A 26,828-nucleotide genomic window follows, 5' to 3' on the forward strand; every position below is an offset into this window, starting at 1 on the left:
ACTTAAAATAAACTCGTAAATTGCATTCTTATTTAAAATTATTTATGGAAAACACTAGTTTTAGGCTTTACTTGCTATAATATTATCAAGAGATGAGTGCCATGACTGTGGTACTAAATGTATGGAAGATGGAAACATTGGATTTTTGGATAGATCCAGTTTATTCTGTAACTTAATATTGGTACCGTTTGATAGAGCTCATGAAGCACTTTCAGGATCAATAACTAGTTTTTTAATATCTTGTATAGTTTAGAAATAATCGAGTGAGATCACTTATCGATTCCACCCTGTATTTATTATTTAAACTTAAATGCATGCTTTAGCATAATCCATATAAATAACTATCCAAAACACTTCTAAAAACCTTTCAAAATGTTTCTTTATCTTTATATTAATATAAGAATCGTTTCCCTTTTACAAAACCTTGAACTAATGCCACAAAATAACACTAATTCGTACTTTGATGACTCAACGTCCATTTACATGAAAATTGGATTTCCATTACGTCACTCGAGCTTCCAGTCTTGGAAAGCTTACTTCAAAAGGTGTTCAATTACAAAAATGACATCACTTGAAATATTAATTTTTCGCGCAAAACACGCTTTACTGTGTTGTGATTAAGTTCCTTTTTGAATGGGGAATATATCGTTGATAGATCGTGTACTTTTAATAAAAACTTATGACAGGACCAGCTGTTGCAGTCATTAATTTTGTAATGACACCATTAACCGATAAAATTTTAAATCACAATGTGTCCAAAAAGCATTGTAATAAAAACTTTAACAATTAAATGTAGGCCTAATTGATTTGAAGTAGCTTTGACATAAAAACAAATAGTGGTATCAATTACCTATCAAGGTGTCGCAAGAGGTCTCTGTAAAATGTCACATCTTATTAAAACTTTGGTGGAAGAGATATCATAATATCATTCAACTCAATTCAATTATCTAAATATTATTAATTCAAAGGTGACTGACTGACATAGTGATCTATCAACGCACAGCCCAAACCACTGGACGGATCGGGCTGAAATTTAACATGCAGGTAGATGTTATGACATAGGCATCTGCTAAGAAAGGATTTTACGAAACTCCACCCCTAACGGGGTAAAACGGGATCCACGCGTACGAAATCGCGGGCGGCCGCTAGTTATACTATAAATTGACTCATATTTATTTACTTTGACGCTGACTACATCTACGTACAATCCACACTGAGATATGAAGAAAATAGTAATTTTATACATAAGTTACAAGCTTTCACTGTGAACGCCTTACCCGGGCAAGTTAATTCCGTTGAAGTCAGCCAGGGATTAAGTGCAAGGAAATTTAATTAAAAAGACTTAAGAAAACCGCGGGCAAAGGGTTTACAGTGCTGGAGGACGGGGTAATACAAGGGTTAATAAGGCGTTTGGGCGTTTGTTGCTTTTTGTTTATGGACGTAATAGGTGTTTCTAACCTAGGATATTTAACTTTTTCTGAGTGTAGTCGATGGAAATCTAACTAGCGTTCTTTGAATCTCGAATCAGCACTGTGGCAACGTTGAGCTATTTAAATATTGTCTGTTGGTTTGCCTCCTGTCTCATAAATAAATGTGACATCTTTACTAGGGTAAAGGTCGCAGGATATCTCGGCCAGCAATACGTCATTTGGCTGAATCGAACGAATGTCAGCTTTACTGACTGAAACTAACTCTTTGGTTTAGAAAATTATAGTAGCCCTTCAAGTATCAGCGAATCGAGAAACAATAGAAATCAATTATTATCGCGCTCTCATGCGACCACTTAGTGTTCCATGAGCTAAAGAAAAATATAATTTATCATTGAAATTAAAAGAAAATTGTGACGTAAACAAACCGCACGAAGCCAAACTGAAAGAAAAAAAGACCCGTTGCAAGTCTCCAACAAATTTCAGTATCCAATAACAACTTCAGTACAACCAGTCCATTCTTCAGCTGCAACTTGTGCAATGAGCTGCAATCAGTAAGTTGGCAACTTTGGCAACAGTTGGCAACTTCGCCACTATTCTTTGGAGTTGCGCAATTCGTTGCTAACGAGATAAGTTGTTGGTTGATTTGGTTTTTATTTGTTAGGCTTTCATTGATTTGAAATGCATCTGTTTAGTTTAGTTTTTAAGGCGAGAGTGAATAGGCACTTACAGGGTACATCCTAGACTGCATCTCACAACATCAGGTGCGATTGGTTACCTGACAGTTCTGAACAAAAAAAATTTAATTTGAATTTTATTTGATGTTTATGTCTCTAAAAGAAGGAGCTGACTTAAATAAGCTACTTAAATAATAATGTAGTTAAAATGTATTTATTCATCTAGCGACATTTAGAGCAGGTATAAATGTTATCAGTCTTATTTAGAGTAATAGTTTTTAAACAAAATAACTTATGAAGATTGCTCGTACCAAAAGTACATAGTTTATTTTTTTTAACGTGTACCGTTACTTGATCAAAAGTTACTAACCAAGAACACTCCTTCCACCTGACACAAATTCTTACCGGTCACGGCTATCACCGACAGTACTTACATCGGTTCAAGATAGTTGAGACCGATAAGTGCAATTGCGACACAAATGCTGTTCAGGATATACTCCACCTACTCAAAGAATGTCCACGTTTTGCCCGGCAAAGAGTACAGCACATGGCTATATGCCAATACGTTAAAGTTAATCCCTTTGAAATATCGGACCTGTTAAAGAGGGAAAGCGCCATCCAATCATTCATCCAATTTTGTAAATATATTGTAAATAATTTAAAAGAATATAATAGTATGTAAGTAAAATTTTGTGTAAGTATACATAAGGTATTTAAGTATAAATGGTATTTAAATTTATGTAAATATTAAAAAAAAAAAAAGATTAAAAAGAATATATAAAAAGTTAAAAAAAAAAAGGTACAAAAAAAAAACACTAAAAAAAAATAGTAACTTCATCTGTAAATTTAAAACCTTGTACATAAATAAACGTCTATAAAGTTTGGAGACTACAAGTTTGCTCGTAGACATTAGCGAGAAACTTCCAGCACTTGCTATAAAAAAAAAAATACATTGTTGTTTAATTACAAGAAATTGTTTGTCTTCAAAAACCGAACTCCGGCAATTTCAGCCGGAGATTAAAAAAAAAAAAAAAAAAAGTACACAAAGAAAATTTTGATCTAAATAAACAAAAAAGGATGAACATTCATCAAAAGCTTCTACTTATAGAACTTCGTATTTAATTAAATGTACCAGCCACCTGTTAATATTGCCAATCCATCAAATTTCCCCTTTAACATTTAATTTGATCAGTATAATCCGCTCTGACATCCTCAAAGGAGTATCAATAATAATATATCAATCTCATGACATGGCTTATATTAACGTCACTGGCAATATCTTGAAAATTAGTTTCTGATAAGTTTTCTTGAAGCTCTTGTTTAATAACTACACAGATTTTAATAGATTATTACCACGTACACTGTCTGCTACTTTGTCACACTTAATTAGCTATTGATACCGTTTGATAGAGCTCGTGAAGCATTTTCATGATCGAAATTTTTCGATATCTTGTATAATCAATTCCTGTTGTATCATCAACAGGACGTCCACTGCTGAACATAGGCCTCCCCCAATGACTTCCACATCGCACGGTTGGTAGCGGCCTGCATCCAGCTCCGTATTAGGTATCTATACTAATCTATACTAGGTATAATATTATAAATGCGAATGTAACTCTGTCTGTCTCTCTTTCACGCCAAAACCACTGAACCGATTTTAATGAAATTTGGCATAGAGATAGTTTGAGTCCCGGAAAAGGGCATAGGATAGTTTTTATCCCGGTTTTTGAAACAGGAACGCGCGTGATAAAGTTTTTCTGTGAAAGACAAAATTCCACGCGGGCGACGCCGCGGGCGGAAAGCTAGTCTTGTATAGTTTAAAAATAATTGAGTGAAATCACTTGTCGTTACACCTACTAAAATTCGTTGAAAATGGTTTAATTTAGCCTGTAAAGCTAATGTCGTATTTATAATATTAATATCAATTACACCCTGGGTTTTATAATAAAGTTAAAAATTACCCGTTTATAAAACAAAAACATCGTAAATTAAGTTACGATGATAGTACCGTATATTTTCTTTAAATCCAAGGTTATGGTTAGGTTCTCTGCCTGGACTATAACTAATTTTCGAGGGCCACCTGCGTGCCCATTACAAGGGAAATGAGAATTTGGACCCAGCCTTAACGGGGCGGCTTGGGAGTAGGGTGACCATATCGCTGGAAAGCCTCTAGAGAAGCAGGACATAGTAAAAGAAGTCTGGAGCCAAAATTTTTCGCGCTATCATCATCATCATATCAGACATAGAACGTCCACTGCTGAACATAGGCCTTCCCCAATGACTTCCATGTTGATCGATTGATAGCGGCCTGCGTCCAGCGCCTTCCTGTATAATACTTCCTTCGCGCTATACTAAAATACAATTTCTATGATTTATTTTCTGTAAGTTGGTTTTTAAAGAGCACTTACTCTTACACATTCCAATATTCCCAATTAAAAAAAATATATTTTACTTCTAAAGATTGTGGTGATACATTTAAAATTTTAAACAGTGGGATGGTCCATCCCTTTAAGCTATAATTATGCTTGTGTCTGAATACCACATGTATAGGTTCGTTCGTTTCAGCCGAATGTCGTCCACTGCTGTACAACGGCCTTCCTGCAGGATTTCCACAAAGATCGGTCCTGCGCCGCCCGCATCCAGGCACCTCCCGCGACTTTCACTAGATCGTCGGTCCACCGAGTGCGAGACCTGCCTACACTACGTCTTCCGGCTCGTGGTCGCCACTCGAGAACTTTTTTTCCCCAGCGGCCTTCAACCCATACATGTATAGGTATTTTATTTAAAGCTTATCTGTAAAAAAATAAAAGCTGACCTAGTTAAGAAAAAAAGTCCAGATATTTCAGGAATTTGTGGTGACCTTAATCGGGAGGTTACTTAAAATATTATTGCAAATTTTGAGGGTCACAAGCGTTTCGGTCACGGCGGATATTTTGGGAAACACCGTAGATAATGAGAATGGTGAAATAAAAAGGGAAAATTGTTAACAAAGGAACGATTAAATTGTCTAGTGGTCATTAATTCAGATATCTATTGAATTTTCAAATTCAAATTCAATTTATTTATTTGTTTTACCAATAATTGTCGTTACCGACGATTACTACTACATTTACGACCGAGTACGACGTAACAGCTAACGACCGTATTCACAAATGATGCTTGCTTAAGTGAAGCAGCAAATCGAACGCACAACATTGAATAGAGCTCTGTGATTGGTTCGTGTGTGACCCTGTGCGTCCACGCGCACTGTGAGACCTCATAGTAATGTTTGTGAATACGGGCGTAAGTAATGTGAACACTTGCACTTACAGGTGCATTTAGTTTGTAAGTTTGTGTAAGGTTTACAAAACCAAAAAGTAGTAGGTTGATATTTGAGCCGATTTGAAGGGAAGCGAAAAATATTTTTCAGTTGTATTTATTGTAAACATGAAACTTGGAAGGAAGTTAGAACTTAGTGACTACAGTATTACGAAAAAATCGAAAAAAAAAAAACGGTCGAAACGAAAAGATCTACTTGGTGTAGGCCCTTTTCACGGCACTTATTTATAGACCCCCTTACCTGTCTAGGCTTGGGGATAGTAGGCAAAATCCACCAGTTGCCTTTGGTAATCTATGCTTCTGCAGTGGACTCCTAATGACCTAATGATGATGATGATACACATCCAACATCATCCTTAAAGGCCGGCAACGCACCTGTAACGCCCCTGGGTCTGCGGGTGTCTATGGGCGACGGTAATCACTTACCATCAGGTGATCCGTCTGCTCGTTTGCCTCCACATAAAAAAAAAACATCCCAAATTAACTGTAGATCCTGGCCACACAGGAGTTGTAGCGTTGTGAACGAGAGGTGGGAATACTCCCAAATCCCAAATTAACTGTTCCAAACAATCGATTTCAACTGTTTCTCGCTTGTTCCAGAATAACCCAATGAGCGCGTGAGATGTGCCCCGCGTGCTTGAGTTCGTGACGTGCGATGCGCGCGCACTGACGTGCTGAGTGACGCGACAACATGGCCGACCCCGACGCGTTCGACGATGAGGTATTCTTTCTTCTTTTACCTTCTTTTTAACTCTTGCAGAGGCACGTGGTGGAGTTTGGTTCAAGCAAGTACCTACTAGGGATTAGGGTTCGTTAGGGTACGTACGTAATCCGTATTATAAAACGAAATTAAAATTTGTGACGTGCGATCCGAGAGTCGCAACATGGCTGACTTCGACGCGTTCGAAGATGAGGTATTCTTTCTTGTTTTACCTTCTTTTTAACTCTAAGTATTTGCAGATTAAAAAGAATTCCACTTCCCTGCCAGCTTCGGTGTTACCGAAATGATAATAAGTCAAAAATGGTAAAAGAGATTTATTTTCAGCACAAACTTAGGCTTTTATAAAGCGTTTTTTACGTCATAGTATAACTTGAACCTGACTTTTGCTTCGGGACAATAATTGGGCCGGTGCTGAGGAGAAGCAGCGCAAGAAACACAGTCAGTATGGTAAAATCACGAGTGACCAGTACCTGGAGTGGTTAGTTAGTGTAGTAGCAGAACGATATTTATTTCTACCCGAAATAAATATAGTTCTTCTTATGGTATGGTAATCGTTTTTATAAATGAAAAACAAAACAACATCTCTACGGTTGTATAAGGAAAGGAATACGATTACTAAACGAAGACGAGAGTTATTCGTGTTGAGGTTACCCACTACTATCTTCTGGACAAGCTCGCTCCACCATAGCATAGATCGTATCGTATAAACTTTGTAGACTCATTCATCACAAAAAACTAGAAAAAAATGTTACTAAAACCTATTTTACAAAATGTTCCCAGCATTCCGTTATTTTATATTTGAACTAAGAAACTGCCAACTCAAAGGTTTGCGTCCACCTATTCAGAGAGCTTAAAGCTTACGCAAGTTCTATTCGCAAGTTTACTGCGCTTAAGTTTTGTTCGCTCTCAATAGTGTGCTTTGATATACCTAAATGAAAAATAGGAAAGCAGGTTGTTTGAACTTTTATTTTACTTAAAAAAATCTTGATGCAAGTAAATACTTTTCAAATAAGGCTTAAGAAGAGATGAAAAAGAAAATGTATTTTCTGCTAACCAAAGGAATATTTTCGCTTATAGTCCAGTCATTTAAGCTTAAATTAGGTAAGAATCTCGGAATTAGAGATACCCAGCTGTAAGTCTGTAAATACTTGTATATTGACACCCTAAAAGTTGTCTCAAAACCTACATATGGTAGGGTGTAAGCAACTATTAAATTTTAAGGTCAAAGGTCACAAAAATCGGTTTTTTGCGCTTTTTTTGGAAATATCTCATTTCCTATGGGTTTTTTGCTATTTGTATTTATTATCAATATTGTAGAATACTAAATTCTCTACAAATTTTGTTTAAAAAATTTTTTTATACGGTGAACCGTTTTCGAGATAGAGGGCGGAGAGCGCGCGGTCACTGCATCACTTCAGGTCAACTTAAGCGGTTTAGGTTTTTCATACAAAAGGATTTTCCCGCTAATTTCCGTGGGAATTTCGGTAATTACTTGTTGTAAATAAGCTTTACCTAAGTTTACTAAGGTACCTACATGCCAAATTTCAAGCGTCTAACTTCCGTTAAGCGTTTAGATTTTTCATACAAAAGGATTTTCCCGCTAATTCCTGTTCCCGTGGGAATTCCTAAGTAAACTATAACCTGCCCAGGTGTATGAAGAATAATTGTACCAAGTTTCGTTAAAATCCGTCGAGTAGTTTTTGTTTCTATAAGGAACATACAGACGGACAGACAGACAGACAAAAATTTTACTGATTGCATTTTTGGCATCAGTATCGATCACTAATCACCCCCTGATAGTTATTTTGAAAATATATTTCATGTATAGAATTCTGTCCGTCTGTATGTTCCTTATAGAAACAAAAACTACTCGACGGATTTTAACGAAACTTGGTACAATTATTCTTCATACACCTGGGCAGGTTATAGTTTACTTAGGAATTCCCACGGGAACAGGAATTAGCGGGAAAATCCTTTTGTATGAAAAATCTAAACGCTTAACGGAAGTTAGACGCTTGAAATTTGGCATGTAGGTACCTTAGTAAACTTAGGTAAAGCTTATTTACAACAAGTAATTACCGAAATTCCCACGGGAATTAGCGGGAAAATCCTTTTGTATGAAAAACCTAAACCGCTTAAGTTGCCCTGAAGTGTTGCAGTGACCGCGCGCTCTCCGCCCTCTATCTCGAAAACGGTTCACCGTATAAAAAAAGTTTTTAAACAAAATTTGTAGAGAATTTAGTATTCTACAATATTGATAATAAATACAAATAGCAAAAAACCCACAGGAAATGAGATATTTCTAAAAAAAGCGCAAAAAACCGATTTTTGTGACCGTTGACCTTGAAATTTAATAGTTGCTTACACCCTACCATATGTAGGTTTTGAGACAACTTTTAGGGTGTCAATATACACGTATTTACAGACTTACAGCTGGGTATCTCGAATTCCGAGGTGAACTTACTTTAATGACTGGACTATTAGCCCAAAGGTGAATATAATTATGAATTAGCATAGAATGCCTTGTGGCTTAGGTTTAACTGTACTTTTTATATCAGTTAAAAAGTACAGGTACATGTTTAAAAAAATCTGAATACATATCGTTTCGTGTCTGATAGAAAGTATGACAAGAAAGAGATTGTGTCCGATATGTTCTCGTCTCTCTAACTAAAAGGATGGAAGAAGATAATATTGTGTTCCGGCAGTTAGAGGTAAGATAGCCAGTTCCTCCGTGGTTGACGATTCCGGGTGAAGCTCACTTCCACCTTCGGCCTGATCATCACTTACCAACAGGTGTGATACAGGCCAAGAGCTTCCTCGTTGTGGATAAAAAAAAATATAAATTGAATTTGTTGTACAGACAACATAATTAGAATTTAAATCGGCCAGTAGAATTAGATTTTAAATCGGAAATAATTCCTACAAAAGATTTTATTGCTTTAATGGCTTGATTGGTTGCCCATTAGTCGAAAACCTAGGAGAGTCTTTATGGGCAACCAATGAAGCCATTAAAGCAATAAAATCTTTTGTAGGAATTATTTCCGATTTGATTAATTTTTGTGTTTAATTCTACTGGCCTAACTGTTATCTTTCGCTGTTGTGTCTCATGTAATTTATAAGTGTTAGTTTCTATAAAAAAATAGAGCGATGTGCAGGTGACTGTCCCTGAATACACATCGGAAAAATTTTCCACCCTCATTTTCAATACGAAACAAAGCAAAATGAGCCTTATCTACGTTAATTAGCGAAGAGCAAAAGAAACCATAGACAGTATACTTTGTCTGTTGTTAATTGGACAGAGTAACGAGCCAATTCAAAGTTCGTTTCCCAAATTACTCTGCGCCAGAATCGAAGCAAAGAAATAAAAAAATATCGAGCTCACAGACAGAATTGCAAAAATTTAGTAGTGCACTTTCCAGCTCAAAAAATTTGCACTAAAAATGGCGTCGGTACGCAGATAATAAAATAAAATAAATGTCAGTCGATATCAAATAAGGCCGTCTGTTGGCGGTCATATTTGAAGCGCGTTTTGTCGTGCGAAATGCGTTTTGGATTCGAAGCTCGCGTTGCATAAAAATTATTGCGACGCGCGCGAAAGTAGGTCGATGTTTTTAAATGTGCGTGAATATCTGCTTTTAAGAACAAGCTTGTGATTTTGAATTTAAAATGATAGAATTTAAAATATTGCAACGACTAGATTTCTTTCGCTCTATAATACCCATGGTGTAAGTTTTTATGTATTTTCTGTTTATAGGAAATTGTATTTCTCCTAGGTAATATGTCCAAGGTGTCGATAGTAGATAGAGGATTGATTTGCAAAATAGTCATTAATTTCCTGACCTCATCTAGAGATGCTATTTTATTTAATCACATGCTCGACCGGGCTTAACGTGTTTCCTGGGGCGCGAAATTATTATCGGCCAATTGGATTGAATTAAGCCTACAATCTACAATCTAGAACAAAGCATTTGTTACGAGAGTGTGTGTACACCCCGTACCTATACCTCTTTGTTTACCTTTAATCGACCATCTCCAAGTCAATTACTGTAAGTAATTCTATAGAATAACCAATAAACGACGGAGGTGTTACTTGTATTTAAAAGCTTCTGATACACAGCTGATATGGGTATAAATGCGAAAGTTTTGTTGCTCCATCAAGTGGGTTTTGTTTGATTTAACGTAACTAACATTGCTATGAGAATCCTTCCATAACCTCAAATGTGTCCATATTATAGTGTAGGTAAATGCTTCAATTGTAAGACCCACTGTGTGCCCTTAAGTGGTAAATCAATAGATTTACCCTAGAATTTTTGCGTTATAAATAATTATGGTGAAAGAGTAAAAATCACAAAAATTCACAAAGATAATTTTGTGCGACAAAATTTTTATTTTGATATTGTGATGTGCTTAGAAGTCTCTGGTGATTAATTTCCAAATAACCTTTTAGCCTGTAAGCTCGGATATTTCAATATTGGCTTATCGAAGTAAACTGTCAATGACAGGTCGATTAGCAAGCTTCACGAAAAGATTCGGCGGTTAAGGCCTTTCCACCAAGGCGGAGCGGAGAAGCTTTTGAATATCCAATCAGATTCCATTAATTGAAAGAAAGAAGAAATGTTTATTTAGTATCATCGACAATACATTATTTGCACATCTCCACTCCGCTCCGCTTCGGTGGAAATGGATCGAGCGGAGAATAGCGGAGAAGAGTCGGGCGCACTTGTTTTTCTTTAGAATTTGATACCACGGAGAAGAGCGGAGCGGTGTGGAGATTACTCTGTCTTTTCTATACAGGGTGTTAGGTAAATGGGTATATGAGCCGGTCTGGTCATATAAATGGTATGGTGAAGTCAGAAAATTCATATCTTCATTTTAATTATTTTAATTTTCATAAGATTTTATAAAATTTATTATGTATAAAAATAAAAAAATAAAATGATGATATCAAATTTCTGACTTCACCATACCATTTATGTGCCCATGTTAACATGGGTTAGTGTCGGCTCATATACCCATTTACCTAACACCCTGTATAATTAGAAAGGAGCGGCATTCGTTCTTTCATTCATCCATTCATAGAGTGTGAAGTTGGATACGTTAACACGCTCACCAACATGACATCACAAAACCATCGAATTATCGCTAGCGAGTAAAGTAGGTATACGGTAATTTAACTCATGGTATGATTTTAATGCAAACTTCATCGATCCACGTTTAAATTCTATCGACTGTAGTATACGAATACAAGTTTTCGATGGCAACTCATGGTAGACGCACTGCTCACACATCTTTCGTCTTCGCACCGCTCCGCCTTGGTGGACCCCGGGCCTAATGCCTGCCTAGACATGTTGTTAAACGTTTAGCGATGTATAATATCCTTTTTATCAATATTTCATACACGTGCTTGTGATACCTTTGCTTTGGTATCCTTTGTTTTCTATAATATTCGGTAAACAAAATTTTGAAATTGAATTAGGCTGAGTTGCACCACCTAACTTTAACGGTAACTATAACGGTAACCGACGTTTTTGTATGGAGTTTGACAGATTTTGAACGTTTGTTAAAGTTAAAGTAAGATGGTGAAACCCAGTCTTGAATAGAACACTCTCTTTTCACGGAAAGTAGTCTATTAGTCCTATACTAATATTGTAGAACACTAAGTTTGTGAGGATGGATAATTTTCGCGCAAAAACTTTATGTTTGATTTAGTTTTTCATACAAAACTTCATAAGTGTTTAGGTACATACATAGGTACATCGGAATAGCATAAGTATAGGTAATAGACATTTTAATTTAACAAACCAGTGTCATGGCCTTCTTCACTGTGGGCCACGGCATATGCTGAGTGGGGTCCCATTGCGATGGGCATCGCTGTGCGACAGGGTGGCACTGCTCAGCTCACATTCTCTTGTATTGTATGTTTTATGTGTTACCTCTGTTTTTTTATTTACCTTCTTTGTCTTCGTGTGATGACCATAGCAATAAATGTTTCTTTGTTTCATTTATAATCGTGGCTTGTATCTTATTTTTGCAACAATTTATTTTTTGGCTCAAAAAACGATCGTGCGTTGACAGCGCCAGAAAAAAACGCGGTGTGCATGAACCCTTAAAGTTTTCACTGCAGGACACTGGTACAGATGCTCTAAAGAAGAAAATAGTTAATTCAACTTTTTATTAGTCAATAAAGTTCACTTAGTGCCACTCATTAGCTCACCCGCTCAGCTGGGACAAGAAATAAGTGGATAATGAAATCTTGGCACAGACAAGTAATGGATGAGTCAATCGGTGGTGTTAATGGGATCTTTTAGAGTTTAATGGAATTCAGTAGTGTAGGTGCATTGTCACTTTGAGCTGATTATTTGAATTAAAAACTAACTAGCCAGGCGTAGGCAGGTAGTTGCTAATTGCTCATAAGATAGGCCCCCTTAATTTAATTTATTGTCCGTGGTGCATAATCTTTTCTTAAAGGTTTTAAACCTTTGTTTGTCACCTGTCATCCGCTTTGCAATGGAGGGAAGTCGAACCTTAATTTCGAACTCCTCCTATGTTCTTCTGATTAATTTCGTTGCGGGTCCAATGACAGTGTGGTTTAACTTTCCCCCGGGATAAACTTGACCTTCATTGGTTGGGTTTTTGTGGCGGTCAAGCTGTAGATCCTGGCTACACAGGAGTTGCAGTGGTGGGAACGAGAGGTGGGAATAGTCCCGATTAGCTAGGCGTACTTCGAACCGCCCAGTCAATCGGGATAATGTATGATTCTAATAATAGTGAAATAATTTTTCAAATCGGTTCTGTAGTTTTGGAGCCTATTCAATGCAAACAAACAACGAATACTTTCCTATTTATAATATTAGTTTAAGATTAAAACTTTTGCGGATAGATGTCATCCTATCATTAAAAATTATCATATCCTATGTTCGGTTTTATCCGAATTTTCTGGGGAAGTTTTCCCTCTTCATAAAAACCTTCCGATGTTTGAAGAAAATAAAACAGTTCGTTCTCCAGTTTTGTGCTTTTCAACACATTTAGCTGTGCATTTAGCGATTCATTTTCATTACAGACAGATTAACTATAAAGTAAATTATATTGTACATAGGTACTAAAATATAAAGTTACCTAGGTACATAGTGCCATAAAGCACTATTTCCTTAACACATCAATCGCTGCCAACCATCTTCTTAAGATCCTCAGTCCACCGAGTATTTAACTCTACATTTACCTCAATAATTCTCTGTCCGACACCCGTTTACTAATCCATAACTCCTTAACTGACCTAATATAGCAGTCGGAACTGCACTTAGTTCCAGTCGTTAGCTCGCTCAGCTCAGCTCGAAGCGTAATGAGCAGTAATGAAATCTTGGCGCAGGCGAGCTGTCTGCCAATCGATAGCTTGTAGCTTACTGCTGGATGGGTTTGCAGCTGTTGCTAACCAATAAACATAAGTTTATGACTTGATTACGTATAAACATAATATTAAAAGCTAGGATATAATCCGGGCCTTTTCAAGGCGACAGTGAATAGGTACTTACAGGGCAGATATGTATTATGTACCATCTTAGACTGTCATCTCACTTAACATAAGGGGCGATTGCGCAAATACCTGCCTTGTTCTGCATAATGCATAAAAAAGAGTATTAGCTGAACGGTAAAGGTGTTGAACTGGCCGATTTGTGATCCGAGGAACGCGGGTTCGATCCCCAATCGCTCGACTATTGTGGTAAACCTACTCGTAACACAAGCATATTTAGCTTACTATGAGGGGTTAACGGGACTATGAAAATACAAATAGCTAGACTATAAAATTTTCTGACCTATTTAGGGAAACAAACAAATGAACAATACATCATATTGCTTACATAAAGAGTTTTACACAAAGACTGGGTAAGTAATTAAACAGTCAACACTATTATCCCAATATTATTAATATTTACTGAATGCCCGCGTATATTTGAAATCACAAGAGTAAATCCACGGAAAAAAGCTAGTATTACTCTTATATTAAACGTCAAGCATATCGCTATAACAAGATTGAGTGAAAAACATATTTGCTAAAAATAAACGTAACACGAACACCCAAAACCTGTCATGGGATGTACATGGGATTCATACAAACAAGTCGTGTCTAAACAGGATGTAGCGGAAATTCGACGTTACGTATTCAAAGAACGTTCTTGCGTCGCCTAGGAAGTCCCGCGAGGGCCACAGCGTAGTAAGAACAGCCAGGTTTTGTAATATTTGTACGCAGCAATTTTGGTGTGTTACAATACGTAGCGTGGCAATACGTAGTATTAGAGGCCGGGCGATCTATTCTCATCAATAAAACACTGAGTACTCAACTTTCACATTATATTGCCTTATTTTAGATACAATGAGGGTTTTCGCGATTGAAAAATCCGCCAGATGGCAATACGTAGACGGGAGGTCCAAATGCTGCATGATTGGTGGATTTTGACATATTATTATCTGTCAATGTCATGTCAAAAATAACCAATCATCTTGTGCGGGTGATGACAAAACTTATCACAAAAGCGCGGGGAGTCGTCACCGCGCGTTCCTCTAATCTGGACGTTAGATTCTCGTGTGACATTGACATTACGTCAACGTCATTATGACAGCAGCTCATTGGCTATAACGATACCGCTATTTTAACGTTTTAGATTTTTCACAATTAACAGTAGATAATGTCAATAGATCTGGTAAAGGTCGCGGGAACCTGGATGCGGGCAGCGTAGTACCGGTCGTTATGGAAATTCTTGGGGAAGCCTTTGTTCAGCAGTGGACGTCAGCTGAAACGAAACGCATGTCAATAGATATTAATTAACAGTTATTCTGCGGCAACTGGCAATTTGATTTAGTAAAGAATATTCATACAAAATAATGTACAAAATCTTCTGTTTACGCAGATAATAAAGCTCTAAAATAGTCTTAATTTCTTTCTCTGTCTAATCTGTGGTTTATTTTACAATACTTTATTTTTTTACATCATAAGTGATTTTCCAATGTGATGTCGCGTCATCTGCAAATTTTATTTTGGTGGTTGCGTGTTACATAATTATTATTCTTAAACTAGTAAGACACGGGTCTTAACGCGACGTTTATTAATGAGTTAAGCTTGTGACCACGGCGGCAGCATAGCAGCCGAAACGTCAAGTCGTGAGTACATAATGTAACTCAATAATAAACGTCGCGTTAAGACCCGTGTCTTACTATTTTAGTTGAAATGGAACGCGAAAGTTTTAAATCTTAAACAAGAATGCTGTATACTGTCCTCTAATGTCGGCAGCTGTTTCAATGAGGGCTATCGTTTTAGCGCTCACCAGTTAGCGCCACTGTAGAGTAAGGTCCTATCACTTGCTAGTAGCGAAGACAGTGGCACCAACTGGAGAGCGCGAAAGTGGTAGGAGGACTATCGCATTTGCACTCACCAAGAGGGCGCCACTGTAGAGTAAGGTCCTGTCAATCGCCAGGGCAGGGGTGCCAACTGTTAAGTATAAAAAAGATAGCCCTCATTGTCCAGGCGTTTCTCTTCCAGCTGTGGCATAAGCCGAAGGGCTCTAAGTAGCAGGTTCCATTCCCCGAGGCGGCCGATAATTGATACCGAGTTTAGTGGGCCGCCGGGGCATTATATAATTCAGTTTCGACAGTTCCATAAGTTTGTAATTAAATATTCAACACCGGAGAAGCTGTTAAGGGATTTGAATATTGGACTCCTGTTTCTTTTTGAAGATTATGATTATACTAAGTTTTATCCTGGCTTTGCCCGTGTGAATTTGTTCATCATCATCATTTCAGCCACAGGACGTCTACTGCTGAACATAGGCCTCCCCCAATGATTTCCATATCGCGCGGTTGGTAGCGGCCTGCATCCAGCACCTACCTGCTACCTTTATGAGGTTGTCGGAGCACCTTGTGGATTTGTTACTCAAGGATAATGTAGCAATCTAATAGTGAAAGATTTTTTGAAATCGGTCCAGTATTTTTTGAGTTTATTCGTTAAAAACATACGAATCTTTTCATCTTGAGGATATTAGTATAATTAAAGCAATACCTTAAAGTATTTTTGCCTAGCAGAAAATACTTTTCTTGTAAAGTTGAAAACTGATGTAAAATTAAAAGACAAGACTTTCAGTGGGTCTAGCTAGACAAAGTGCAAATTATAATCGCAAACCAGGCGAAAAGTGGTCCAAAAGCCCCTTTTTTGTATGGAGTTTTGACGAATTCGATTTTCGATTCGATCGAAAAGTGCGTTTTGTCTAGGGGGGCGGAATACCTTTGAGATCTACCATTGCGACAGTGTCAGTTGAATTAAGTTTTCACGTTTGAAAAGGGAATTTTATGTAGAGAAGTACTTATTATTATTCTGTGGTAGAGATAATAATGTACTAGGAGATATTTCGCAAAAAAGAAAATATTTAACTCACAAGAACTGAAGTAGAAGATAAAATATTGTTTCTTAGAAATGAAAAAAGAATTGGAACATTTTGGTAAGAAATGTGTTTTTCATTGTCGGATGTGCAATAGTAGTAATAAACGCAATCTTTTTTCTCAATTCTGTAAAAAATCAACCAAATAAGTGGTTAGGTATACTATACTATTAAAAATTCATTAGTTTCAGCCAAATGACGTCCACTGCTGGACAAAGGCCTCTTCCAAGGTTTTCCACAACGACCGGTCCTGCGCCACCCGCATCCAGGCATCTCCCGCGATCTTTACCAAGATCGTCGGTTCACCTAGTAGGGAGCCTGGCCATACTACGTCTTCCGACCCGTAAAGGGCTGTAGATGATTTGATAAATATCTTACAAATTATACGTTGAAAACACCCAGATCAATACAAACAGATTACCCCATTGTTCTTTTATTACATTACTCGCAAATGTTTGGTACGCGAACCCCTAAGCCTAGCGGCCTATTTCTTTATGATACAGTTAGAGATATTATTAATGTCTTACTAAAACAAATAAAGTAAAACAATCGCTAAGAAAACAAACAAAAGACCGACAAAAGCCGCACATAGGCTTAGCGGGCGAACTAATCAGGCGGCTCGTCGATAAATACTGTTAATTGGTCCGACTCGGCGGTTTGGGCGACTCGCTTGTGATAGTGTGGGGCGGGGACTCACTGACAGCGTGTTTATTTTAATATTTATTTTTATTTCATCATCATCATAATTTCAGTCATAGGACGTCCACTGCTGAACATAGGCTTCCCCCAATGATTTCCATAATGACCGGTGGGCAGCGGCCAGGATCCAGCGCATTCCTGCTACCTTTAAGAGGTCGTAGAGGTTTTTTTTATATTATTTTTTAATCCACAACGAGGAAGCTCTTGGCCTGTATTTCACCTGATGGTAAGTGATGATCAGGCCGAAGATGGTATTATTATTTATTTAGGCATAAATGTATGCTTAAGCTCGAAGTAATGTTAAAACAAAGTTCTAGAGTTGTGACTGCGGCCCAGAAGACACAGAAAGCATGAAATCTTTGGGGAGGCATTTTTCCAGCATTGGATGTCCTTTGATTGAAACAACTTGTGGTGGCAGTTGCCCAAAGGTTGGCATCGCTTATTTTTACAAATAATTCTAAAGATCCTGGGGAGGGGGATATTCAAATCATTTATTGCATGTCACATGGGTAGTACCCTTACTTGGTATTGGTGACTAGATTGTTTAATTTTAGCCTCAGAATAATCGCTATAAGTGAAGCCAAGCCCGAAGTAAATAGCCCGTACGAAAATAGCAAAGAAATGGCGCGAATATACTTTGTTCTTTGTGTTGCCCGCCTGTGTAGGTTACCGGTCGGAAACATTAATTTTGTTTGTTTTTGCCGCCACAAGAAACGTGTTGTTTTTGGCTAATTGCTTTATATGTTTTTTCTCATCGATTGTACGGAGCATCAAAGGCATTTTCAATTAGACAAAATGGCGTAATGGTTTTATTGTTTGTTCATATTATACAGTTGTAAATTCGTATTGCTGACTGAATTTCGATAAATCGTGATGGGAAATTGGTAACGTGTATTTAGTATGCTTTGCCCGACACTTCTATTCGTATACGAGTCAGTATTTATGAAATTAAGTTAGTTTTAAGTCCATTAAGCAGAATAACTAAGACTTTATTTACGTCTAGTACGAGTATTACTAGAGGTCAAGGTAATATAAATTATCAATTGAAATACGAGTAAAATGGACCCAGAGTATCGTTATGATTATCGTTAAATTGAAGATAATATTATAGGTAAAATAAACCCAAGTTAGAAAGCGAAATAAATTATGTATAATGCCGTTCATAAATAAAAAAAGCCTGAAAAATCAGCTCAGATAGTTTTTGGAAGTACCAGGCGCCCAGGCTCCGTAAGAGGCTTTACGTAAACCCGCCGAAGGGCACTCGCGTAAATCTCGCTGTTTACTTCTGCCAGTTCATGCGGCCCTGGTACCGAAACTTTTTATGTTGCGGCTTGTTATGTCGTTATCGCCAAGTTTCGCCAAGTTCGGGATAGTGGGGTTGATTTCGAGGGTTGTATCGCTATTTCCATTATAGTGCCTTTTAGTTATTTCGGTAAATGTTTTGTGATAATATGTCGACGGACGAAAGATATTGTTGCCTTCGTAGAATTTAGATCATTGTGTGGTCATTTTGCGATTCCCTCTTTGAATAGGAGAACAAAATGTATATTGTCTTAGGCTGAGTTTACACCATATTGCTCTAAAGTTAGAAACGTCAGAAATCTGTCAAACTTCATACAAGAAACACCGGTCATTGTTACAGTTACGGTTAAAGCTGTGGTTAAAGTAAGCTGGTGCAACTCAGCTTTAGTGTAGTCACCTACATAATAGACTAAGAGCTAGTGAACGCCAGACCTACGTTATTTTATAAAGGCTGAAAGTTTGTCAGCGCATGCTCCCAACATAGCTAAGAACCATGGCCAAACATGAAGTTTGGGTCATGGTGGCTTTGGCAGACAGACGGTACTAAAGGTGTGTAAAATACCGACTTAATTACGTCAAAGTATAAAGGCTGATTTTTTGATATTTCCTTCAAAATGTTATTAGAAATGACGTCATTAATTGACAGACACCTACCATGGTGGCAGCCCTTAGCCAGACACCTTAAAGTTCATGAAAATGTAGTCCTACTTACGTCATACTATAAAAGCTGATATTTACATAAAATATTTGAACTATCATTTGATGAAGTTTCCTCATCAGCCAGACACTTCTGATGGTTCCTTCGCCTTGCCAGACAGCTTTTAGGGTGGCTGAAAGTGCGAACGCGAGGCACTATAAATATTGTTTTTTGTACTTTTTCTTAAGTTACTCAAGTATTTGAGTCTGTAAATCATCATCTTATGTTGATGAGCTGATGATGGAAGGTAAGCTAAGTACAACTCCTTAAGGCTTAGGAGTTGGAGGACAAATCCTTAACCAGTGTATATAAGTATAGTTTCTAAAGTTATTTGGGTGTTTGCATCACCTAGTCATCATCCCATGTTGATGGAAGGTACAACTCCTTAACGCTTAGGAGTTGTGGGATAATTCACGTCATGCTCCCCGGCGGAACTACTTTTGATTTAACTAGTCTAGTGTAAGTTTCTAAAATAAATCTTTGAAATGTCTATAAAATTCTAGTCCTATTTAAAAAAAATATGTCACAGGTTTCGCCGTATTTTGTTATTGAAAGTGGTTGCGCTGCAGAGTATCCTTCCAGCGTAACCATCACGATATATCTATTACTATGCATAGTATAATCAAATTTATAGTATCAAATAATACTATAACAATTCTATATTGAATTAGGACCCCCAAATCCTCACTAGAATTTATATACGCGGAAAATGTGGTGCCACAAATTTTATCTTCAAAATAGTTGCTAAACGCCTAGAGTAAAGTTCTTAGCAACATTAGCATTAACATAGGTAATGGTAATGTTGCTAAGAACTTTACTCTAGGCAACTTTCAGAGGTAATCACTTTAAAATTAGGGATTACCTAAGCCTTAAGGAGTTGTACTTACCTTCCATCATCAGCTCATCAACATGAGATGATGATTTACAGACTCAAATACTTGAGTAACATAAGAAAAAGTACTTAAAAACAAAAATTATAGTGCCTCGCGTTCGCACTTTCAGCCACCCTAAAAGCTGTCTGGCAAGGCGAAGGAACCATCAGAAGTGTCTGGCTGATGAGGAAACTTCATCAAATGATAGTTCAAATATTTTATGTAAATATCAGCCTTTATAGTATGACGTAAGTAGGACTACATTTTCATGAACTTTAAGGTGTCTGGCTAAGGGCTGCCACCATGGTAGGTGTCTGTCAATTAATGACGTCATTTCTAATAACATTTTGAAGGAAATATCAAAAAATCAGCCTTTATACTTTGACGTAATTAAGTTGGTATTTTACACACCTTTAGTACCGTCCCAGATAACAATTTAAACTTGAATCTGACTTGCAATAAGTTTGATGTATCAAAAATGAAGCTTTGTTTCAAATTTGCCATGGCAAGTATATAAACTTGAGGCAAGTTTAAATCAAACTTTCTAGTTTCCGAGCGACAAACTTGCATTAATGTGTTTCTATAAAGTATATGCAAGTTTGCCTTAACAAACTTGCATTATGTCTGCTTCTATAAATTATATGTAAGTTTGCCTTAACAAACTTGCATTATGTCTGCTTCTATAAATTATATGTAAGTTTGCCTTAACAAACTTGCATTATGTCTGCTTCTACAGGGTGTTAGGTAAATGGGTATATGAGCCGACACTAGTCCATGTTAACATGGTCATATAAATGGTATGGTGAAGTCAGGAAATTGATATCTTCATTTTAATTATTATAATTTTCATACAAATCGGATTTTATAGAATTTATTTTGTATGAAAATTAAAAAAAATAAAATGATGATATCTAATTTCTCACTTCACCATACCATTTATATGACCATGTTAACATGGGCTACTGCCGGCTCATATACCCATTTACCTAACACCCTGTATAAATAATATGTAAGTTTGCCTTAACAAACTTGCAATGAATATGCATGTTTGACATTAAATAAAACAACAAACATAACATATATTTTTTTATTATTTATACTTTTATCTTATCTTACTTTAAATGAGAAAAAATCGGTTTCATGGTCGCCGCTATTGGTTTTTTTCTTTATTTTGTGTTTCTGCTCTGAAACAAAAAGAAACAAGTATATTTACCACAGGTTAAGACATTATTTTACATTTAATTGTATAAGTTTCTGTACTACTAACAAAATTATGAACTATGTCTGAAATAAATATATTTATAGTAATCCTTAAAAACAACTATAAGGGTAAGGGGTTATTAGTTAAAATTCTGAAAGGAGCACATCTAAAATTTGTAAATCACTAGGTACATAGTATAAAAGAAAGTCGCTGTCTGTCTGTCCCTTGTGTACCTAATAATAATGTAATATATGTATAACTAGCGACCCGCCCCGGATTCGTATGGGGTTCTATTATATAACCTTTCTCATAAATCCCTCTAACTATTGTTGAAAACCGCATCAAAATCCGTTGCATAGTTTTAAAGATTTAAGCATATGTATATAGGAACAGACAGCGACAGCAACTTTGTTTTATACATATGTATAATACATGTACCCGTGTGAAGCCGGGGCGGGTCGCTAGTGTAAAATAAAATACATCTAATGTAAATAAATTAAATCTTACCTTCTTGAGTCTAACTTTAGCTTGATTTAGCCAATCACTTATAATTTCTTTTAGACTGTCTTCAGTTACATCTTCGTTGATTTTTCTACATATTTCTGAAAAATAAAATAGAAACAATTAACACTAACAAACACGAATGATTCAGAAAATAATAGTAGTAGGTATATTGAGAGATATACAGGTGTATCTAAATGAATTCATTGGCAACCTTGCAGGGGGAAGCTCAGACCATCATTATGAACAACTTTATTTTCGTGATCAGTTTTTGTATGAAAACAGGAAAAATTGGTCATAGGAAAAGTTCATAATGATGGTCTGAGCCACCCCCTGCAAGGTTGCCTATGAATTCATTTACACCCTGTATAAGTTTGTAATAAAATAAAGGTACTTACGAAAGATTAATTTATAGGTTTCTGTACTCATAAATGACTTTTTATTCGAATTTTTCATCTGTTTCCCAGTTAACGAATACAACTCGGCTACATCATCTAGAATTATTCGTCTCAACATATTAGTCGTAAGGCTTCTTACATTTCTGCCGCCAATACCAGACAAAAATGACATCTGAAATTTAATTAAAGTAGCATTAGAATGTTTTCATAGAATAATAAAATTTGCCCTGTGTTTAAGTATTTAATTTATACATACTATTGCCTGTATTCTTGTTTATTTTTAAATGGTCATCGAAATTATTAAAACTTGCAATATCTTTACTGGTAGACTTGCCAAAAGTTCTGAAAGACCTGCATTGTCATCTGTTGGTGAAAATGTTTCTTCGGACCTAGCTAACGGTAAATCCAATTTTCTATTGATTTCAGCCATTTGGTTAGCTAGGTCTGACACAATCTGAATCATATGACTCTGCTGTATAGCATATTGCTTGTTTGTAATGCACTCTGTAACAAATAAAAAAACATGGAAAAGTCATAACTAAAACAAGTGAAAATATGAAATTTTGTCGCATTGCATCTTTGACGAGAGAAGCTCATTGCATGTTATAAAAACCTGTTACCTGATTGGCAGTTAACAGCTTTGAGTTGTGTTTGCTTGGCCTCTTTAGAACCGGGGGTGACTGGGTAATTTACAGCAGACATTATGTCCACTGTCACTTCATTTGTAACATCATTTTCTGCTTCGTCTGAGTCCAAATTTCAGGTTTCTTCCGCTTTTTTTAAATGTAATCGCGCTTCGCCATAAGTTTCTGAAATAAATAAAAAAGTCTCACAATAGTAAAATCTAGTTATAACTTAGCAATACAAAAATAAAGAAAATTATTTTACCATAACTTTTAAGTATTTTTATTTGATATTGTGACCATGTTGCTTCAGGTGCAGGCATCTTCTTCAAGTTTGTTTTTGATTTCTTCAGTGCATACATTAGGGTAATAACAAGTGTTGGTATCTTAACCACTTTGATGAAACTATGCCAGGAGCATCATCTTCATCTAAAAATGTAACCAAAAAAAATTTTTTTGATTCCATTATGCAAAGTCTGAAACCAAATAACACTATTAATTATAATTATATTATATAATAATAGATAGGTATGTAGGAGGAAATTTATGTTACCTTTGCTAAGACATAACTAACAATTTTAAGAATTAAACGAGGTAGGATAAAAGTACATGATAAGGTGGATAGGATGTTTAGGGGGTATTTTATATTTACATTTACAATTTTGAAGTGCTATGAGTGTAGCATTTTCATAGCAACATGATAATTATTGAAAGGAAAAACTATGACTTTTCCATCACTGTACAGCAATTAATTTATTTTATTTGAGGATATTTGTTAATTTTAGACGTTCTATTTATGTATTATTTTCCAATTGCAGTGCAAGACAGGGTCCACGATGTACATTTACAACTTACAATAACACCTTTCTGTTACACATAATTAGATAATTAGAAATAGATATTGAGTAATATGCATAACTAAACAGGATCGAACATGCAGGAACTATTTAGGGTTAGGAACACTTGGAACACGTTGCCTGGGTTTGAAAGTAGGTAAATAAGGTTTAAGGGATAGATATGAACTACATATTATCATTAATTCTGTTTGTAAAAGTAAAAATAAATGAACTAACCTTTAATCTTCAGCACGTCACGCGTCCAATTCGCACAACAGAAGCGTTTATTAAATAAAACACCGTGCAAAACAAAAAAACTTGTAGGTTCTACGTTCTACCACTGATTTTGTGCACTGCAAAACACAAATTATAGAGTATGCTGCAAAAGTGCAAAACACTTGGCTGTTTTTTCTTCCGGAACCGGAAGTTTTTGTTTTCTTTTTTATGGCTTCGGGCGAGTGATGTTGGCGTATGACCACTAGTGATTATTTGCAGTGTTGCCAGTCGGGTCTTGTCAGAAATTACCAGAAATATAAAAAAATGTAACCTTTTTGAATAAAAAGTAACCTTCATACCGGGGGGGGGGGGGGGGTGTGGAGCGATTGTGTAAGGTTGTTCATGGATGGTTCATGTTTACCTAAATTCGAAATTTTGACCATTCCATGAAGACCGAAAAGTGACCGGTCGTATAAAACCGTTTCATGGATTTGCGTTTTATTATCAAAAAAACATTTGCTAAAACTCATTGTCTTTAACAAATAATAAATCAAATTCATGTTTAAATGCAGTTTATGACATAATTTTTAAATTGTCACTATTAATATTTTTACTGAATAACCTGTAAAAGTTAATTCTACAATTTCTGAAAAATCACCTAAAAGTAACCTTTTCATTAGTGTAACCAATGCAGTTCAAAAGTAACCTAAAAGGTTACAAAAGTAACCTTCTGGCAACACTGATTATTTGCTCCATGCGTATGACAGTTTAACGCAAGTTTGTAACAAACAAAAAACAAACTTGATACTTCATCTTTGAAACATAGCGCAAAATGCAAACTTGCTTCAAAATTAAAAAAGCCTTGAAACATCATACCTAAATCAAAAAGCTTACAGCAATATTGCCACAAACTTGATTTGTCATATTTGACGTGACAATCTAATTTCAAATAAAAATCATGTTTGCAGCAAGTTCGCTTGCTATCTGGGGTCTGTCTGCCAAAGCCACCATGACCCAAACTTCATGTTTGGATATGGTTCTTAGCTATGTTGGGAGCATGCGCTGACAAACTTTCAGCCTTTATAAAATAACGTAGGTCTGGCGTTCACTAGCTCTTAGTCTATAAGTGTTTATTACAAATTTGCTGAAGATACTTTTTCTTTGTTCAGCGACGAAATTCTCTCAACAATCTTCGTAGGCTCTAAGCATATAATGTACAATAGAACCTAAATATAATTTCACTAATAACTAATGTAAGGCTACAAATATGCTATTTATTGTGGTGTCTATGATGATTGCGTAGAGCTTCTGAAACTATGGTTATTATTAACCACATTCCTCCATAACAAGGGATTCACACGTACAAAATGTACGTAATTTAAGCTAGCTGATATTTGTTGTTATTTACTCAGGCCCGACCCTCCTCACTCGGAGGACATCTGTATACACAAGCTCAATTGGCAAAAATGTAGAATCCGCCGACTTTTTGTACAGCGACGGCAAAGATTATAGGGTTTTTGTTTGCTGTTGCAAAATGACACCTATTGCAAATACATAAGAACCTTACCCTATACCTTGCAGTGCAGTAGCGTGGAAGAACAACGGGCTCAATTTCTTCGATCACCGTCGTCGCTACAGGAAGCCTGCAGCAGCCTGGACGGGCTGCTCGCCTTCTGGGGGGATCTGGGGTGGTTGGAGTAGGAAGATAAACCACAAATCGCGCACAATGGCCCTATCATGAGGCTAAGTGCGGTATTCGATTGCCCTGCAAAACTAACTAACTAACCCTATACCTTAATTTCGAACTCCTATGTTCTTCTGATTAATTTCGTTGCGGGTCCAATGACTTTCCTCCGGGACAAACTTGACCTTCATTGGTTGGGTTTTTATGGCGGTCAAGCTGTAGATCCTGGCTACACAGGAGTTGCAGTGGTGGGAACGAGAGGTGGGAATAGTCCCGTAAAGACATAAGAAGTTAGGTACGCTGATATTCACAAACATTACTATGAGGTTTCACAGTGCGCGTGGAGGCACAGGGTGACACACGAACCAATCACAGAGCTCTATTCAACGCTTTGTGTTCGATTTGTTGTTTCAGTTAAGCAAGCATCGTTTGTGAATACGGGCGATACTCTCCTTATTTCATCTAGCTTCTGCCAGCTATACCTAATCCTCTATACTCAAGTTGTCAGTCCATCTAGCAGGGGGTGTCCTACGAAACGTTTGACGAGTTTGGCTCCATTTCAAAACCCTTTAAAACCTTCAACAGTTCGTAATACGTAAACCAGAGCTGTACCTAGAGTCTATCTGTACCTAAAGTCTGAATCTGTCGTCCTTAAAAATGCAGTGACTGAGTTTCTTGCGCTGCTTCTTCTCAGCACTGGCCCATTTATTGTCCCGAATCAGTGGTAGGGTTAATATTGGGAAAAGCGCTTTTTAAAAGCCTATTTTAAAAAATAAATGAGTTTTATGAAATTTTTAATAAGGGGGAAATTCCTTAAAAATGCAAAAAGTTAGTTGTCTTTAAATTCTCTATACAAAACGTCAATTCCATAAGTAGAAACTTATTATTGAATCCACTTTGTGTATAGGATTATTCAATACAAAACACCATTTATGATTTCAGCGCTGATCCATTATACCAAACATAAATGGCCCATTTGTTATGTGGAATGGCGTCAGGCGGAAATTAAGCGCAGGCACACGTACGGATTCAAATTAAAATTGAATTTGCCAGCGTTTAGGTACAAAACAGGGAGATACAGAAGGGCTAGTACCACCCTACTGCTACTGAAGGGCAACGGGAGGGACTGTGGTAATTCAATGCTTTGTCCGGATTCCCATTGTGGTGGACAGCCGATCGGGCGGGCAGAACTAACGAAATACCTTGGTTTCATTAAAGGTTTATTTCACACA

General features: G+C 36.6%; 1 protein-coding gene and 1 long non-coding RNA gene across 3 annotated transcripts in view; one reads left to right on the forward strand and one right to left on the reverse strand.

Annotated features, from left to right (window-relative positions):
• Window positions 1-26,828, forward strand: part of LOC135083032 (inactive dipeptidyl peptidase 10) — a 255,916-nt gene that overhangs the window by 34,556 nt on the left and 194,532 nt on the right. Inside the window, exon 2 of the mRNA XM_063977796.1 lies at window positions 6,023-6,143. Within this exon, the coding sequence (XP_063833866.1) occupies window positions 6,114-6,143 (30 nt within the window). The 5' untranslated portion in view covers window positions 6,023-6,113. The remainder of the gene's footprint in view (window positions 1-6,022; window positions 6,144-26,828) is intronic.
• Window positions 21,211-24,143, reverse strand: LOC135082601 (uncharacterized). 2 transcript variants are annotated; one of them, XR_010259418.1, is made up of 7 exons: window positions 23,934-24,143; window positions 23,126-23,289; window positions 22,858-23,046; window positions 22,494-22,741; window positions 22,238-22,409; window positions 21,846-21,940; window positions 21,211-21,321 (listed from the first exon to the last, which is right to left on the reverse strand). It is a non-coding gene; the product is annotated as an uncharacterized LOC135082601 (long non-coding RNA). The 2 variants fall into 2 exon arrangements; XR_010259417.1 differs by having other exon boundaries at window positions 23,126-23,336.

This window comes from Ostrinia nubilalis, chromosome 22 (assembly GCF_963855985.1).
Source record: "Ostrinia nubilalis chromosome 22, ilOstNubi1.1, whole genome shotgun sequence".
Taxonomy (NCBI): Eukaryota; Metazoa; Arthropoda; class Insecta; order Lepidoptera; family Crambidae; genus Ostrinia; species Ostrinia nubilalis.